At 51.9% G+C, this 18612-nt stretch overlaps 4 protein-coding genes across 4 annotated transcripts; 1 reads left to right on the forward strand and 3 right to left on the reverse strand.

The window, feature by feature from the left end:
- Nucleotides 1-304: 304 nt before the first annotated feature.
- On the forward strand, nucleotides 305-1381 carry FSUBG_9409 (carrier YMC1 mitochondrial; the record flags this gene model as incomplete). Its single annotated transcript, XM_036687919.1, has 2 exons — nucleotides 305-461; nucleotides 513-1381. The coding sequence occupies 2 exons, from the start codon at nucleotides 305-307 to the stop codon at nucleotides 1379-1381; spliced, it is 1026 nt and encodes a 341-aa protein (XP_036535067.1).
- Nucleotides 1382-1663: 282 nt separating this feature from the next.
- Nucleotides 1664-2323, reverse strand: FSUBG_9410 (60S ribosomal protein L22; the record flags this gene model as incomplete). The annotated part of the gene is made up of 4 exons (XM_036687921.1): nucleotides 1664-1790; nucleotides 1854-2050; nucleotides 2168-2224; nucleotides 2309-2323. The coding sequence occupies 4 exons, from the start codon at nucleotides 2321-2323 to the stop codon at nucleotides 1664-1666; spliced, it is 396 nt and encodes a 131-aa protein (XP_036535068.1).
- An 853-nt stretch (nucleotides 2324-3176) lies between these two features.
- Nucleotides 3177-5084, reverse strand: FSUBG_9411 (uncharacterized protein; the record flags this gene model as incomplete). Its single annotated transcript, XM_036687922.1, has 1 exon — nucleotides 3177-5084. One exon carries the CDS (start codon nucleotides 5082-5084, stop codon nucleotides 3177-3179), a length of 1908 nt encoding a protein of 635 aa, XP_036535069.1.
- Nucleotides 5085-5742: 658 nt separating this feature from the next.
- Nucleotides 5743-18327, reverse strand: FSUBG_9412 (uncharacterized protein; the record flags this gene model as incomplete). The annotated part of the gene is made up of 2 exons (XM_036687923.1): nucleotides 5743-18113; nucleotides 18177-18327. 2 exons carry the CDS (start codon nucleotides 18325-18327, stop codon nucleotides 5743-5745), a joined length of 12522 nt encoding a protein of 4173 aa, XP_036535070.1.
- Between the last annotated feature and the right edge of the window lie 285 nt (nucleotides 18328-18612).

Below are 18612 nucleotides of genomic sequence, written 5' to 3' on the forward strand. Positions count from 1 at the left end.
CCATTCCCAGCGATGTTCAATGGGTCGCTCCGACTTCGGTGAAGAAGTCTCAGTGCGTCCGGCGAATAACGATCTTCAAAAAGTTGTATGCGTCAGCATTCAACTTCTGAATCGGGGACTTTTTGACATGTCTTCGACCCGGATGTTTAGATATCTACAAGACTTTATCATCTCATCTTTTCTCTAAAAAGCTTCGCTATTACATCACTGAGCTTGAGCATCAGCTCTTCCAAAAGCCTGTTGTTCATTCCTTTGAAGAGATTCATGACGAATAGACTTGCAGGAGTCAAATTACACACAGAGAATGGCTACAGACGTGCAAGGGAAGAAGATCATATTGAATGAGCCAGAACCCATCAAGACAAAGGGAAAGAAGACAAGTAACGTCGGTGGTGGAAGCGGTGCACATGATTACAAAGGCTTTGTAGCGGGTGTCTTCAGTGGCATCGCCAAGCTCTCAGGTATGTGTCCCTTATCAGGACGAGATGCAAATATTGACAGACTTTTCATAGTTGGTCATCCATTTGACACTATCAAAGTCCGTCTACAAACGACAGACCCAAGTCGCTTCAGTGGCCCTCTGCAGTGCGTCACACAGACTATTCGCAATGAGGGCTTTCGCGGGCTCTACAAGGGCGCAACGCCGCCTTTGGTCGGATGGATGTTTATGGACTCGGTCATGTTGGGCTCGCTCACCGTTTATCGCCGTCTTCTCTCAGAACATGTCTTCAACGTTGAGCCGCTAGGAACCGACGTTACGGCATCTTCACCAGGCACAGCCACCAAGGGTCACACGGCGCTACCTAGCTTCGGCCATGGTATCGCGGGAATATTAGCTGGCTCAACGGTGAGCTTCATTGCTGCACCAGTCGAGCACGTCAAGGCACGATTGCAGATCCAATACGCAGCGCAAAAGGCCGACAGATTATACGCCGGGCCAATTGATTGTCTGCGCAAGATCTACCGATACCATGGCATAAAGGGCGTATATCATGGCCTCTCAGCGACTCTTCTCTTTCGGGGATTCTTCTTCTGCTGGTGGGGCAGCTACGATATCTTATCTCGTCAACTACGTGAGAAGACAAACCTCAGCGCACCGGCTGTGAATTTCTGGGCGGGAGGCCTGAGTGCGCAGGTGTTTTGGTTGACTAGTTATCCGAGCGATGTAGTCAAGCAGCGCATCATGACAGATCCGCTGGGAGGTGGGCTAAACGATGGAGTCAGGAGATTTCCTCGTTGGAAGGACGCAGCAGTTGCTGTGTACAGGGAGGGAGGTTGGAAGGGATACTGGAGAGGGTTTGTTCCATGTTTTCTGAGGGCGTTTCCGGCGAATGCCATGGCCTTGGTTGCTTTTGAGGGTGTCATGAGATCGTTGCCATAAGGAAGCGCAAACGTGATAATAATGCCATGGCATGAAACAAACAAACATACATACATACATACATACATACATGCATACCCGACGGCATCATTTCAAGTCAGTCCACAGATTCGGCATGTACATCACTCGGGGTATCATTGGGAGGAGAGAAAGAATATGAACACCACAAAGAGTGCCACATAAAATGGCTGGGTCTATTGGCCGAGTCCTTGAAACTTTTTGTTATCCCCTGTCCCAATTCACCAACCCATTCCTGCGCCGATGCAATGCAAATTGATTCCTTTACTCGTCGTCCTCATCAGCCTCGTCGTTAACGACGTTGAAGAACTTGAGCTCGTAGACACCTCGGGAAGTAGAGACGACGCGGAGCCAGTCACGGAGCTGCTGCTTCTTGAGGAACTTCTTGGTCCTGCTCACAGTTAGCGTCTTGTCGATGTCATGTGCATCCCCATGCTTCGCTTGAGTCACGTACAGGTACTTGAGGTAGCGACCAGAGAGCTCGTTGTGGGCCGTGATCTCGATCTTGCCCTCACCGGACTGCTTGACAACAACGTTGTCGCCAAGGTTGTTGGTGCGGCCCTCGACCTTGATACGGTCCTGGAGGAACTTCTCGAAGGCGGAGACATCGAAGATCTTGTCGCTGGCAGGCTGAGAAGCATCGATAATATACTGGTAGGATCAGTTAGCGATTGTGTCCCTCGTGAGGCTATGCCGTGTAAAATCGTCGTCACAGTCGCAGTCGTCGTGATTGAGTCGAAATTCGATCTGGATCTGGATCTCGCGTACCTTCTTGGCCTGCTTCTGGGCCTTGCCCGACTTCTTCTGTTGAAAAATGACCTTAGCCTACTGCATTCTTATACGGCTCCTCTCCTTGATGCGATGTGACGCGGGAGAGGGCCTAACAGCATAGCGATGTCATGTACGTACTGCCTGAGGAGCCATTGCGAATGGAATGGAATGGAATGGATAGGTTTTTGTGTCTGAAAAGGGACTGTGGTGTTTTTTGTCGCAAAGAAGTCTAATCCTGCGCTTGAAGGGGAGAAAGAATCAATGTAAAACTCGAGCTCGGCCTCAGCTCCAAAAGGTAATTCTGTGTGCAAAATTAGGGCTCCTTCGGATTATTTTTGGTGCGGATGGGACTAACGTCATGTGACTGTCGTTGAGTTGAGTTGAGTTGAGTTGAGTTGAGTTGAGTACCTAGGTTCCATTGTTTCATGATTCATTGATTAGAATTGAGGTACGGAGTAACTTCATGAACAAAAATTGCACTCGGGCTGATTTGAATCAAATTGCCACGTTTAAAGTCTGTATCTTAAATTGCCGACCGCATAACTGATACCATAGTACTCATCAGCATGCCCAATCTATGACCCAACTATCTACACCTATAGTTCTATCATGACGTTTATACTTGTTTAACCAGCACAATTAACTTGCGAGACAGAGCAAGAACTTAAAAGGAATGTTTCTTTATACGTCTTTTTTTGCACGATAGCTTTAAAGCCAGTGAAAAACTGAAGCAGGATAGATATTACATTATGTACTGGACTATATTACTTAGGCTCAGATAAGTCATGGCTAAGGCATACACAGCCTATGATTGGCTGTGAAACCTCTGTAGTTAGACTACTATACCTATCTGACGACTGTCCCAACTCTTGTCAACCACAATCAAGTCCCCTTTCTTTTAAACAAGCAAACAAACAAACAGATCCAACCATACTCATAGCAGTGCAAAGGAAACCCTGCCTCTTCTCTTCTCTCCGCCATCACTGGCCTGGCTCCCTCCCTAGGCTCAGCCGGTCTTTTGGTTTTTGGCGTGAAGAATCGGATCGAGCAGCTCGGTGAACTTGTCAAGAAGCATGTGGCGATAGTTCATGTACATGAGGCTCAGTCGCTTGCGCTGTTCCTTTTCATCCCCTTTCATATGCTGCGATGCCATCTGGGTATCCTCCGGGAACTTATCGTTCTTGAGGATCGGGTCGAGGTCCTTGCGAATAGCCTCGACGAGCATGCCACGCCATTGCATGTAGAGCTGTTGGAGGCGCTTCAGCTGCTCAGCCTCGTCACCATCGGCAAGCAGAGAAGGACCGTCTTCTTCTTCGTGCGAATCCTTCTCTTCTTCCTTTTCGACCTCATTCTCTTTGCCTTTCTCCTTCTCTGCATTCGCGTCCGCGTCCTCGTCCTTGGCCTGTTCCTCGACTGGTCCAAAGTCCTCCTTGCAGCCCTTCTCACCGTCGCACTTGTAGACCCTGAACTCCTTGGTGATCATGTAAGCAGGCTTCTCTCCCTTCTCAATAGTGAGGGAGTGGTGACCTTTGCTCTTATCGTTCCCGAGATTCTTCTTGATCTGTTCTCCAACGCTTCCGTAGAGAGCGTCTTCGTACTTGTCAAGGTCGGACTTCTCAGCAGTCTCTTCTTTGGTAGCATCGGTCTTGTTGTCTTTCTTGTTGTCGTGAACCTTTTCGTCTTTGTGTTTGGCGGTTTTGTCCTGCTTCTCCTTCACTTGCTTCTCCTTCTCCTGCTTCTCTTTCTCCTGCTTCTCCTTCTTCTGCTTGTCATGCTCCCCGGCATCTTTGGTTTCTGAACGTGCCCTAAGGTTGTGGCTTGAAGCATGCTTCCCAAAATCCTCTTTGCGAAGAATTTCCTCATGGCTCAAGCCGTGTACCTCTTTCGCTGCCTTTTCCCACTGGGCAATCTCAAGCTCCTTCTTTTCCCGCTGGGCAGTCTTAAGCTCCTTCTTGGCGTCAAGCAACCATTTGTCTTGTATGCGTGCATAAAGATGAGCTCGATCGCTCACCGACTTAATATGGGTTAGAACAAGCCGCATCTCGTCAATGATCTCCTCTGCCTCAGCGCTAGACTCGACACTGACGCTTCTACGCATTCCACTTATGTTTTCGACCTGTGCCTCGTAATGCCGAAGCACTTTTCCCCAACTATGTGCCGCTTTCCACAAACTCGCACTTTGTCCCTCGAGATACCGCACTTCCATTTCTTTGTCTTTCAGAGACGAGCGTTTGATCTTCTTGGATTTGTGGCGACGGAGCAGCTTGGACATTCTAGTGGAGCCAAGTTCACGATGGAGAGAGTCCCAACCATCGTCGGACCTGTGTGCTTCGCCATTAGAAGCATGGGCCTGGTGGTGATGAGAGCCTTTAGTGGTGAAGGCAGGGTCGGCTGCAGCGGTTGAAGCTGGCCTGGTCATCGTAACAGTTGTGGTTGTTGTCGTCGCGCGTAGGTTAACAGTCGAAGAAGCCGCTGGAACAGAGGTGCTGCCACTCTCGACTTCGCCAGAAGAGGGTGTAGCAGAAGTGGTGAGAGTAGAAGTCGCAGTGACTACAGTTGGTGGTGGTGCTGATGTTGATGCTGAGGTGACAGGTCCAGCTGAGGCCGAGGCTGAGGCTGCCGAGGTAGCAGGCGCCTTGCTGCCACAGCAGCTGGGGTCACAGGAGCAGGTGTCACAGGAGCAGGCATCAGGCACAGCAACAGTGCCGTTGGCGTTGGCGTTGCCGTTGCTGGCGGTAGAGGCTGCAGCTCCAGGAGGGACGGTCCCTTGAGTGGGCAATTCAGCGATTACGCTGTCCAGTCTGGTAGAAGCAGATGCCCATGACCTATGGAAGCTCTTGTAGTGGTCCAGGGAGGGAGGACTTGCTGCTAATGGCCCAGCGAAGCCCACAAGAAGAATGAGATCAAGACGCATCTCCAAAGCAAAGATTAATCCGACAAGTTAGGTTGCTGACTTCGTGAACGTATCAGGTGGAAGGGCGGGCCAGACCCAAGGACAAGACCAGGCGCATCTTATATAGACTGGAAGGGGATTTTCTTTTCGACAAACTTCGACAGAGAGTTTTTGAATTAAAAGCCCCCTTTGCAGAGCGTCTGAAGCACTCCGCCACTGATTCTATTCCGCAGTGCTGAAATCAGCATCGTGATCCCCTCACTCAACTGGTGAGGGGTATAGTCGAACCACTTAAACATCTGCCAAACAAACCCAATCCCAATAATTCCCCGAGTGCGTCGCCAATACAGCCACAGAGTGACTATAGTAAGTCCACCCGGCCATATTGCAGCCAGGGTTCCCTCAATTCCACAAAGCCATTTGAAAACGAGGCAGCAGAAACAGCACTCCGATGACGGGCACATATCTCTTTCTCAAGTAAAATGAATCATAAATTGTCGTCAATCTATATGGCAATTATGGCGTGAGAAAACATGTCTGTCGTGCTTCCAAATAAATCATATCGTCATGTCAACAAACTCAAAACCCTCCCTTGTCGTCACATATATACGTAAAGAATAGCATCGCACTACGAAAACTGAAATGAAGACAATCTGTCCTTTCCCTCGTTCTTGGTTGTTCAAGACTTGCTAAACAGCTTCTTGAACGCACCTTTGATGCCTGATGGCTTCTTATCTTCCTCCCTCATTTGCGCTCTACGTCGTTCTTCGTGGCGTGCTTTGCGTCGAGAGTCCTCCGTGTCCATCCTGACGTGCTTGACAGGTCGAGTCTCCTGTTCTCTGTCTCTGTCCCTATCTCTCGTCTTACTCTTCTCCCTATTTCTCTCCCGTTCCCTGTCCCGGTCTCGAGTTGGCTCAGGGGCAGGCTCCTCACGAGGGCGCCGCGAGGACCGAGGACGGGGTTCATCGGTAGAAGGGCGAGTACGCCTATGACGTGTCGAGGGCCGTTTAGGCGAGTCCTCCAGCGGGGTCTCCCTCGTTCGTTCCCTGACAGGTTCGGCGATCACGGGCTCCTCACGTGGGGGTGTGGTACTGCCCAGGATACCCTCCGAGTTCTTGACGGCAAAGAACTTCTTTTCAGGCACGGGAGCGGGCGGGACGGGTTCGTCTCGGGGGCTCTCCCTGGGTACTTCATATCGAGGTCTCTCGGAATGGCTATGCCGACGCGAGCGGCGGTATCGTCGATCCGGCTCGGGCTCAGGCTGCGGCTGCGGCTGATGCTCTGATTCTGGTTCTGGTCCCTGTTCACGAACAGGCTCTTTACCCTTGCTCTCCTTTTCCTCTCGATATCCCGAGGGTTCACGCCTTGTGCTAGCTTCCTCTCGTGCTCGCCGTTCTGCCCTTTCTGCTTTGCGATTGTCGTGGGCAGCCTGTTCCTCAGGGGTTCGACGTCTGCGGCCAGAGCTTCCAGAACTATTGTCGGCAGAAAAGCCACTGTCGCGTCGTGGCGTTCTGGGTGGGGTGCCTGGAGGGCCCGATTCGACTGTATCGGATCGATGTCGTCGATAAGGATGAGTACCAGATGATCGGCGTCTGCGCTCTCGGCCCTCACCCTCCTGGGGCGGGGCACGTGAAGCTGGTTCTTCAGCCCTCCGAGATTCATGTGGCCGTGAGTCCTCGTCTCGGCGATAACCTCTGGTTCTTGACTCTTGAGGACCGCGAGAGCTCCTGGGTCTAGCGTCAGCCTCACCACGTGAGTCGCGAGCTAGCGTCTCATCATCATCACGATGGCGTCGATATCGAGACTCGCCTTCGCGGTGAGACAGTCGGCGATGGCGGCCCTCGTCTTCCTCTGGAGGTCGATGAGCTCGCCTCTCGTCGTCGCCACGATATCTGCGCTCCCTGTCCTCCTCACCACGGCTTCCGCCGGAGCGATTCGAGTGATGAGGATGTCGGCGCCTACGATGTCTATCTCTATCTCTATCGCTTCGCGAAGAGTCAGATTCTCTGCTCCTATCGTCTGCAAACAAGTCAGCATTAGACTTGTGAAGTTCTTCGATTTCATCATCAAAGCTCCTCAAAGAAGGAGAAACAGCTGGAAAATTGTAATCATCGGGCTCTGCATCCATCTGATGCTCCAGATTGGGAAGTCCTCCGTTCCTGTGATAAATGAAAGGCGAAGGGCTGCCGGGAGGACTGAGGGCCTCTGCAGTAGCATATATGACCACGGCGGCAGCCAGCGTGTCCTCAGCACGTCGAATTGATGTCTTTCGTGTGCGCCTTAGGGTACGGGCTCGCTGTAGATCAATCATATCTGCATCTGGAACCACTATGCCAGGACTCGGCGATCTCTGGACTTCAGCCTCAACGGTGGAGCCAGCTGAGGGGGCAGCTCGATATGCAGCATCTCGGAGCCCCTCTTCAATTGTGACTGCGGGATGTCTGAGATCGTGCCTCACATGGCCCGTAGACGACTCGCCTTCGGCCTGGAAAGAACGAGGTCGGGGAGGCTTTTCACTCCGCACTGCCATCGTTGAAGGATCGCCGTGCAACTCCAAGGATCGATGCGCTAGTGGCGGACGAAGTGGCACATTAGCCGGTTCGCTTTCAGCACGAGGAGGCTGAGGCCGCTGAATAGGCTTGGTGTCTACTGAGCGGCTTGCGGCAGGGATGAATATGGGATCCTTGGTGTAAACTTCTGTCACGGGACGAACCCTAAGCGATCTTCGTGGCCGCTGCTGTTGTGTCAGGAATGTCCGAGGCGGCTCCGTGCGGGACAGACGCGTCGATCGTGAAGTAGAGCTAGACCTTTTTGGACTCTCTGGTATACTAGCAACTGCTTTGCCTTTATCACGCGAAGGGATATCAACAACCTTGACAGCCATGTGTTCAGGTCGGACGAGTTCGAGGGGCTTCACCTCGGCGGCCTGCACGGGCCTTGGCTCAGAACCTTGAGTGTCATCCGTATCGGGAGTCTTGACCTCGTGCAACATGTGGTCAGACAAGTCTTGATTGGGACCCTCCGCTGATGGCAAATGTTGGTCTCGAAGGCCAGCGCATATGGTATGGTCATGATTTGGCTCTTCGTCTTGACTTCTCTCGCTCAAAGCCCTGAATTCATCTTCAACTGCCCCCCTTGCCCCTGATGAAGTTGCATAACTGAGAGCCGGCGGCCCCTGAGACTCAGTACCGTGCACTGATCGATCGCCCTCAGGTTTATTATCAGGCCACTCAGGGATTTCAGGAGTGGTGCTTCGAGTCCCGATAGTTTTGGTCTCATGAGGCGGCATTACTTCAGCATCAGTATCATCCACGTTAGCAGTTTTATCTCGATTTGTTTCTGCTTCAAACGCTGGCGGTTCCACTTCTTCAGGCTGGTGCGGTGCAGAGATTCTGTCGATGCCAATTGGGGAAATTTCTCTCGAGGCAGGTAGGTCATCGTCACTCTCATCATCAGTGGCAGCTGTCGCAGTCGCCTTTCGATCGACTTCGTCATCTGTGGAGCTGGCAACAGATCTGTTTTCGGTTTGAAGTCCAACGTCAGAAGCGGCTGGCAGCTCGACACCAAACACTTTTCCCACGGATTCGTGCTTATCCTGAAGCCCACGACTTGAGGTTTTACTAGGAGTCTCTAACATCTTCTCGGAGTCAGGATAGACGTAGTTTTGCTGAACGGCAGATGCAATAGCAGTAGATATTCCGCCGTGTTTCGGTTCATGACCAGTAGCAAAATGAGAATCGTCTTCGCTGGGCACTATCTGTGGTAAGGACGGTGGTTCGGTTTTGGCTTCGTTTTCTGGCCCTTCTACCTCGGACTCGCTATCGGCATCAGAGTGTTCAAGCGGTCTATGAGGGAGTGCGGTGCCATCAAGCTGCTCCTCATCCACAGACCCAGGTGAAGAAGACCTAGAAAGATTGACAGATGATTTGACTTCAGGCGATGCCTCTCTCTGGGCAGTAACAGCTGGCTCTGGAATGGAGGTCTCGGGTTCCGGGTGCGGAAGACCATGGCGTGGAGAGTTGTGCTGATCAGAAGAAACTATTCTTTCTTGAATACCTGTAGCCATCAAAAGTGATGAAGTAGAATCAGAAAGATCCAGCTCCTCAGATTGGTCTATTGCGCGATCTGGATTAGGTTCGGGCTGCTCATCAACAACTGCAAGGTTTGGATCTGTAGGCTCAAGCGGCTCGGGTGGTTCGTCATCATTAAAAGGCAAGCCACGTCGAGCACCGGTGGTTTGTAACACGGAGCTTAAATCCAGTTCTGGCGAGTTGGCTTCATGGACGATATGAGTTTGGCCTACATCAGACTCGTCACTATCATCATTCGTGGCCTCGCCCTTGTCATCGTCACCAAGAGCAAGCGTATGGGCTTGCACACGTAGGTCCTCTCTGGGACCATCTTGGGCTCTCAAGCTCGGTGAGTCGTGCTCTGGCTCAGAATTATTTTCATCAGAATCAGAGGTATCCTCCCTGATGAGATTGGATGAAACCAAGACTGGTGAGACTGGCTGTCTTTCGATAGTAGGCTCGTTCAGTTCCCAAACAGATTCACCCGGCAAACTAATACCAGTTGCTGACTGGGGTTCTGATTTACGGCTGGCTTCAGAATCATCATCCTCTGAGTCATCCTCGGAACCGGAGTCATCAAGATCACTGATCTCTTTAGCAGCATCTCCCAATTTGATTGATTCCGAGTGCAAAGCAGCAGCCGGCTCATCCATCCCGGGAGAACCCGGCTCTGCCTGAACTTGTTGATCATTGTGACACTCTAACGAGATTGTCTGGTCGACTGATTTAGGTCTAGAAGCAACACTCTGTTGGTCGAGGCTACTGCCTTCATCATCCGAATCTTCGTCTGAAGCTATGGCTTTCTGAGAGATATCAACAGGTTGAGCGTTCGTGGAAGCATATGGCCGATCTCCAGGTCCAGACTTGAAACCAATAACTTCGTCTGGTGAACTCGCGCGTGAGATAGAATCAGAATCTTCAAGCTCCCCAATGGCTGTTTCTTCCGCCAGGTCACGTTTGCTGGGATGTGTGGCATCGCCCGAGATTATGGCATTTTCTTGAGCTTCGGTGGGCTTGGCTACCTCTGATGGCTCTAATTCTTGGACGTGACTTGGAGTTGCAAGTTCTCGAATTTGTTCCTCCAAATTCGAAACATCGTTGCCCACCGATTCAGCCTCTGAAATGTCAGAGTCTTCTTTCTCTTGTCCTTCTGGCTCTGCACGCCGCATAGCCATGTCTTGGGTCAACTCTCGTGACGTTTGCAACACGTTGTCAAAATCAGTTTTCAGAATTTTGGGCTCATGAGAAGATAGCTCTGGCGTAGGAATTGGTTGTAACAGCCCCGGAGATGATTTATCGGTTTCTGCTTCGACGCGGCTGGCAGGGTCTTGAGCATCGAGAGGCTCATCGGCGGCGGTGTGTGAGGGCACAGAAGTTTCTGAATCCTCATGAGAGATTACCGATGTGCTGCGTGCAACTACGAATGGCAGGTCTGGTTCCATTCTCCTAGATTTCTCATTTTCATCATGAGCGTCCTGGGCTGGCTTTGAGTGTGGTTCTTCGACATGCGTCTCGCCCTCAGTCCCAGGCTGCTGAGGCTGGGGCTCGGCAATCGAAATTGGGTCTTGGAGGCTGATATTTACAGGTCCTTCAGTAGCAATTCCCTGAACGGCGCTCTGTGATTGGCCTGCAAGGCCCTGTTCGTGTGGAGCATATGGTGCGGAGATTTTAGTGCTATCATGGGCTTCGGTGGCTGGGGGACTCGCGGCCAGACCGGTATCATCGGTAGCGTGCAGGTCAATAGGCGTACACAGAGGCGTCAGACCTGGTTGAGGCACATATTCAGGTCCTGAGATCGACTTCTCTTGGACATCATCTAGAATCTCGGCCTTCGATCCTGGGGGTGCGGAGTTATCCTCCGCTGCTGTATTGCTCCTTTTTTCGCCCGAGCTAGGCTCTTTTGGCCCTGGCATCGTGGTTTCTGCAAGAGTTTGGTCATTCTGGTCGCCCAGTGCTACAGCTACTGGTAGCTGGCTCGGGTGGTGAGCGACTGTTTCGAGTGATGTAATTTCCTCGCGGTGTGGAATCCCTTGATGGTGCTGGGTATCGTCTGAATCAAACTCCAAAACGCCATTGCCCCCCTCTTCATTCAACTCTGTGAAAACTCCCAAGTGTTGTGCAAAATCAATAGGGGTATCGTGTAATGAACCATGTTCCTCACCTTTTTTAGCCTGTCTCTTGTTACTTGGAATTGGCCCAAGGATATCTTTGCTTTCTTCATCTTCCTTGGCCTTGGTCTCTACCTCCTCTATGTCCTTGACTGGCTGGTCATCCTTCTTTTGTGCTTCGGCAGGAGGCTCATCAGTAGGCTCGTCTGGTGATTTGGTCGTGACGCCTTCGGTTTCTGGGGTCACTTCTCCAGCAGGCCTGGCTTCCTCCTCTGGTGCAAGAGGCTCTTGTGTTTCCGGTTTCGTCTCGTCCTGAGAGACCTTGGAATCGTCAGCTGGCTTGCCATCACTTGGAAATTCATCCCCAGTTGCTGCAGGTATTTGTTCTTGGGCCGGTATCTCCTCCGGTGCAGATGTATCCTCTGGTTTGGAAGGCTCTTCGACAGTTCCACCCTTGGTAAACTGGTTGGTGTCTTCCTGCGCATCTGTGGGTGTTGCCTGTTTGGGATCGTCTTCAGCCGCGGCTGCGGCTGCGGGAGGTTCTTCTGCTGTTTTGCCATCTTGGCCAGGCTTTTCTTCAAAGCCTGAGGGGTCTTCAAGTTGCTTGTCCTCGACAGGTGTAGCCTCTTCCCCTGGTTTGCTGTCAGCGGTTTCAGAGCCTTTCTCTGGCTCGTCATGAGCTGCCAGTGCCTCCTCGGCCGGTTGATCTTCAGGCATTGTTTTCTCCTCTGCCGGCTCGATCTCACCCTCCGCCCCCGCTTCCGCCTCTGCCTCTGCCTCTGCCTCTGCCTCTGCCTCTGCCTCTGCCTCTGCCTCTGCCTCTGCCTCTGCCTCTGCCTCTGCCTCTGCCTCTGCCTCTGCCTCTGCCTCTGCCTCTGCCTCTGCCTCTGCCTCTGCCTCTGCCTCTGCCTCTGCCTCTGCCTCTGCCTCTGCCTCTGCCTCTGCCTCTGCCTCTGCCTCTGCCTCTGCCTCTGCCTCTGCCTCTGCCTCTGCCTCTGCCTCTGCCTCTGCCTCTGCCTCTGCCTCTGCCTCTGCCTCTGCCTCTGCCTCTGCCTCTGCCTCTGCCTCCTGTGACGAAGATTCTGTAACTGGCTTGGCATCTCGAGATTCAACAACGGCAGTGGGTTCCTCCGCAGGCATTTCCTTAGCGGGCTCTTCTTCTTTGGTTTCGTCACCAGTAGATACTTCTGCGGCCAACTTGGTATCGGAGGGGTCAACTTTTTCTTCTGACTTGTCGTCTGAAGGTTCATCGTCGATCGCTTCCGCAGCTTCCACTGGTTTGTCGTCAGTAGTAAGGGTATCTACAGCTGACACCTCTCCAGCAGGAGTGGTTTCCTCCTTGGTTCCGTCTTCAGCCTCCGGGGCGCTTACTCCTGGTTCCCCTTCAGAGGATTGAGTAACTACATCCATCACAGGTTCCGCAGGTTTATCATCAGGTCCATCTTTCGGTAGATCGGTTGCAGTATCTGAGGACTTGTCCTTGTCATTATGGCCAACAACAGCTTCAGATGCCTCCTCAGGATGTTCTCCCTCATTTATTGCGCTGTTCTCCACTCCGACCGGCTCAAGCGCCTCATGCCCTGTTTCTGTTTCCGCTTCCTTCTTGTCAGAAGCTTCAGGGGGCTCCTCCATTCCATGTCCGTTTGCAAGTGTCCCTGCAGCTGGCGTTTCTTCAGAGGTCCTGTCTTCTCCTTCTTCCAGTCGATTTGGCACGGTCTCATCTGTTGTTCCTGTCTCACCAGCTGCAATTGTGACCTCCTTAGGACCGTTCTCGGAGACACTGGTATCATCAGCTGCATGTTGTGAAGGTTGTGGTGCATCCTGTTCTTCGCCGTTCGAAGCAGATTCATCTTTGTTCGGGTTGCCGGCCGAGTGTGTTGATTCATTTTCTGCCTTCTCGTTTATATTTGGCATCTCTTCAGCCGGGTCGGCCCTCTCTTCAGTAACGTAGTTTTCAGATACTGAGGGCTCTTCCTTGGGGGCCGAGGTGCTTTCGACTGATGTCGTGTCGTCTTCTGTTGGGAATGCTGGCTCTAGAGCCTCGTTGTCGTTTTCGTTGGGTGCACTTTCGCCGGTGCCCTCTACTTCTTTAGTAGCTTCAGTGCCACTTGTTGATATCTCTTGTGTGACTTCGTCGGCATCTTCCTTTGGAGTAACCTCTACCTCAAGGCTCTGGGTTTCGCCGTCCTCAATGTTGACTTCAGCCTTCGCCTCATCAAAATTGGATACGCTAGGAGCGCCAGAATCCTTATGCTTTTCCTCGTGATCTCCCTTGGCGTCGGTCTCATTTGGCGTCTCTAATTCGGGATCTCTATCTGCAGCAGGCTCAGAAGTATCTCCCTCCTGGGGGTTTAGCTCTTCTGACTTTTCTTCAAGAGTTTCTGCATTGACCTCAGGCACTTCAATCGTTGCATCCGCTGTCTTAGACGCCTTCTCGGCGACTACATCGGACGATTCCTTTTCAGTATCGTCTGTTGGGTCCTCTGCTGGCAGTGGTTCAGTCGCACCACCAGTGGGAGTGTCAGGTCCACCGGCTTCCTTGTTAGAGATGTCTAGAACAGGAGATTCGTCCTCCGGCTCCGTGGCTAATGGTTCAATAACTTCTCCTTCAGTCACCACTGGCTTATCCATCTCCACTGGCGCTGGTTCTTGCACAACAGGCTCGGCCATCAAGTCACTTTTCGTATCCATGCGATCCTCAGGTGGCTGCGTTGTCACTTCGGGAAAATTATCATTGTTGTCCACTTCCTTAGACTCAGCTTCAGGCTCGCTCTTTTCCGCCGAGCTGTCGCCCTTCGCCTCCGTACTTGCATCTTCAGGCGCAACGTCCTTTACTGCAGCATTCGTATCAGGACTGACGGTCGATGCGGGTTCTGCAGCCTCTTCTATATCTTCTGTAGTAGCATCAGGTTGTTCGTGCTCTTCCTGTGGCTTAGATGACTCTTCCTGGGTCCCCCCAATCTCGCTAGCCTTGGACTCAGCTGGGTCCAATTGCCTTCCCGGGATGCCATCACTTGAGCTTTCGCTTTCTGGTGTCGCTTCAACTTGTTGTGTCGTGAGATCAGCAGCAGATGGCTCACCGCTCTCAGGTTTGTCGGGGTTTTCGTCTTGAGAAGGTTCGGCTGGCGTGGTCTCGGCAATAGGCACAGTTTCAAGCTTCGATTCATCATCAATCGAATTGTTTTCGGTTGATTCACCATTCCTGCTCTCTGTGTCTGAAGCGTGGGGCTCTTTATTGCTGGGATCGTCTGTAGGTGCGTCTTTTGTGGGCTGAGCATCAAGTTCGGCTTTTTGCGGTTCCTCCTTAGTAGAGCCATCTTCGGCTTCGGGCGAGATCGTGGAGCCGTTTTCTACATCACTTCCAGCTTTCTCGGTCGTATCAATAGCCTCCTCACTCTTTCCTGTAGGTTCTATTGTGGTTTCCGGCATAGCGTCACTTGTGGTTGCAACGACACTTGCCTCAGCCTCATTGGCCGCTTCCTCTCCAGAATCCGCCGGTTTCACAATCTCAGTTTCACCGCTGCCTTCTGCCTCGATAGTTTCATGATTTGCCTCTGAATCATCGGCAGGGATAAGCTCAGCGGGTATCGAGTCTTCTGGAGAGGCTTTGGGTTCAGTCTCGGTCTCGGGAGGAATTTCGCGAGGTTCGATGGGAGATTCAACTTCAGCTTTGCTGACAGTTTCGGGCTCAGTAACACCTTCGAACCCAGGCTCTGTAGACGACTCAGGCTTTACATCCGACTCAGTTGCAGGCTCATTCGGTGATCCGGCGTCTACTTCAACGAAATCAGCTTCGGCAGCTGCAGACTCAACAGCAGGCTCGGGCTCGGGCTGGGGTGTTGCGATGCCACTTTTCCCGCCTTTCTTCTTCTTTTTCTTCTTGTTCTTCTTGGCGGCCGTGGCAGTTGTGTCTTCAACAGCTGCTGTATCTTCTGTCGGCTTTGTTGCGTCGGAGGCCTCTTCTTTGGATATTTCCTCCTTGGGCGGTTCATCCTGAGTGATTTCTGCTTCTGGCCCAGGTACTTCAGGTGGCTTGGCATCAGTCACCTGGTCCTCTTCGCGAGGCTTGTCTTCTGGTACTGAAGTTTCCTTGTCATTCGTCAAGGCAACTTTCGTCTCCGGGGACGAGTCATTGCCGCCAGAGGATTCCTCCGTATCAACAGGAACAGCTGGAGCTTCCGTTTCAACAGGCTCATCATCGACACCAATAGCTGTTGTTACATCGGTGCCTTCCTTGTCGTCAGGTGCTGTTTCTTCTGACTTGACAGGCTGCTTGTTGTCTCCAGCGTCCTCTGGCGATAGTGTTTCCTTCGGAATAGACTCGTCCTTGTCACCCGCAGCAGCCTCGCTCGCCGTTCCGGCTGCTGGATCTTCAGCTGGTGTGTCTTTCGCTGCAGCATCGACTCCTGCTTCTACGGGGCTTGTGTCTCCTGGTTCCAAATCATCTTCTGATTCGGCGGTCGGTTTGGTTGCAGCAACTGCAGCTTCGTCTCCAGCAGAAGCATCGGTTTCCAAAGCTGCTACGGGAGTGGTACCTTCATTACCCTCTGTGGCGTTATGGTCACCAGAATCGCTCATTGCCCCAGAAGTCTCAGCTGCTTCTCCAGTCTTACTACCCTCGTCAACGCTGGCAGCTTCAGGGGCAGCCTCTTCCGTGGGCAGCGCAGGAGTAGGGTCTGGATCTGGTCCCTCCTCTTCGGCTGAAGCTTCCTCTGTGTGGTTTAGCTCAGATTCTGAGGGCTGATGCTGAAGCGAAGATGATGTCTCGTTTGCAGGCTGGAGCTCAACCTCGGGTTGTAAGGCTTTGTCCTCTGCTGGAATTTCGCTAGTTGACTTTGCTTCAGGCTTTGGGTCTCCTTCACTTGTCGGTTCTTTAGCAGGTGCCAGATCTTCGGAAGAGGAAGATGTGTCTTCTGCAGGGCCATGTTCTATTTCGGATTCCGCGACTTTTCCTCCTGTGGAGCTCTCATCGGTGTGCTTTGGTTCTTCGGCTGAACCTTCGACTGCGGGATTTGCTTCTTCCTCTGCAGACTTGACTTCTTCTGCAGCCTTCACCTCTTCTTTTGAGGTTTCCTCTTGAGCTTCTAGATCTTCCACCAGGGTTTCCTCTGCAGACTTGACTTCTTCTGTTGAGATTTCCTCTGTTGGTTTTGGTTCTTCCACAGAGGTATCATCGGTAGGCTTTACTTCCTCCGTTGAGGAAGCTTCTTCTGTAGACTTGACTTCTTCTGTTGGGGTTTCTTCTGTCGGTTGTGGATCTTCTACCGAAGCTTCATTTGAAGGCTTTACTTCTTCTGTCGAGGTTTCTTTTATTGGCGCTGGCTCACTGGCTTGTGTTTCTTCTGTAGGTTTCGAATCCTCCGCTGGGGCTTCACCTTTAGGCTTCACTTCTTCTGCTGGTGCAACCTCTCCTGCAGTCTTCGTATCCTCAGAAGGCTGAGGCTCCTCTTCGGACTTCGCTCCTTGAACCAGCGCCACCTCTTCTAGGGAGGAAGGGGTCTCATCAGCAAGTTTGGAATCAACTCCAAGTTCAACGTCGTTGTTTTTCTCGGCCCAATCGGCTGTACTGTTTCTCTTCCCTTCTTCATCCTCTATGGCTTTTGGTGAGTCAGGCGTATCGTCCTTGGAATTGTTCGCTTCTTTCGATGAGTGTGAGTGCTTGGGCTTGTGATGATGAGATTTTTCGGCTTTCGCAGCTGCCTTCTTCTTCTCCTCTCTCTCCTTCTTTTCTTTCTCCTTCTTCTTCTTCTTCTGATTTTTATTCAGAGGCTTTGTTTCGGTAGCAGCTGAAAGCTTATCATCACCATCACCACCCTTCTCTGACGTCCCTGCTGTTTCTGGCTCAACTGAGGTTTGGTCCTTAGCTGGAGACTCTTCAACGGGAGGGGCCTCCTCTGCTCCAGGTACTCCCTCCTTGGAAGGCGTTTCCTCAATCGCCAGAAACTCTTCCTTGGAGTGATCCGTTACGGACGACTCTTCTGTAGCCTTCTCCGCTAGCGCGGGCTCTTTGGGAGCTTCCTCTGGCGCAGGTACATCTTCTTTGACTAATACTTCGCCTGCCGTTGAAGCATCATCCTTTGGTGTCTCAATCGCGGGGTCTTTTGACTCGGTGGTATGGACTGCGGACTTCTCACCCACAATGTCTTCTTCGCTTGCCAGTTCATCATTTGGCGTATCGTCTGCGGGGCCTTCTAGTTGGGGCGCCTCTCCCTCTTCCTTTGGTACACCTTCTTGGGCTAGAGCCTCCTCTTTGACGGGCGTCTCTTGAGCCTCAGCAGCTGATGCTTCAGTCGAAGTGGGGTCCTCCATTTGGGACGCCTCCTCAGGGGATGTTTGTTCCTTGGGCGTCTCCTTGCCGTCAGTGTCCTTGGGCGCCTCCTCCTTCTCTTCGTCCTTCTTTGACGCCATATCTTCTGATGTTGTCTCTGTCTCTACAACCTCTTCTCCCACAGCTGGTAAGTCTTCGTTGTTGGCCGTGTCCTGTGTTCCAGTCAATTCAGGTCCTTCAGTCTCCTCCTTGGCTTCCTCCTCTACCTTCCCCGCCTCTTTGCTCTCCTCGGCGGTTGGAGGTGGGGGAACTGGCACAGGAGGAGGAACTGGAAGAGACTTTGACTCCTTTTCCTTCTTCTTGCTCTTCTTGCCCTTCTTCTTGCTGGACGTTGTGGCTGCTGGTGATTCATCATCTGCTGGAGTTGACACTGGAGCTGGAGCTGCTGGAGGGTCTGGTGCTGGAGGTGGCACAAAGGCAGCTTCTGCAGCTGCAGCGGCCTTCTCTTTTTGCTTTTTCAACTTCTTCTTGTCTTTCTTAGAAAGTGACTGTGATGTTGTAGGTGCTGTAGGCACTCTCATTAGTGATTGTTGTGTATATCCGCCTGTAGGTGATTTAGTACAGAAGGGTCAACGAAAGAAAGCGATTGGCAATAAGCCCAACTCACCTTCATATTCATCCTTTCCAGGATCATCCTCCGCATCTGAAAATTCGGGTCTGGAGTATTGGACATTTGAGAAATCGGAGAACTGTACATGCCCCCAATCAATTTGTGTCCTACTACCAGGGTAATAGTCGTAGCCGTAGCTGTAACTCATACTTTCTCTACCTTGTCCGCACCTGACATTACGAAAAGATCTCAATGACAAAAATCCGGGGAGCAACTCTATTATCTTGCTTCTTGCAGCACACCAGTCAGGCGATCGGGTAGCTGCAGTAATGCCACCAAGTATTAGATTTCTCGAGGCCCTGATGTTGTTAAGCTCCTACCTACCAAGGAAGTATGGGTCGGGGGGGGGGTATCATGCGGCGCACTGCAGGGCGCCAGCTCAGCAACAAAAAAAATAATTATGGCAGATAACGTCTATTGGACGGTACCAGAA

The sequence above is a fragment of the Fusarium subglutinans genome, assembly GCF_013396075.1.
Source record: "Fusarium subglutinans strain NRRL 66333 chromosome Unknown NRRL66333_c0000146, whole genome shotgun sequence".
Lineage (NCBI taxonomy): Eukaryota > Fungi > Ascomycota > Sordariomycetes > Hypocreales > Nectriaceae > Fusarium > Fusarium subglutinans.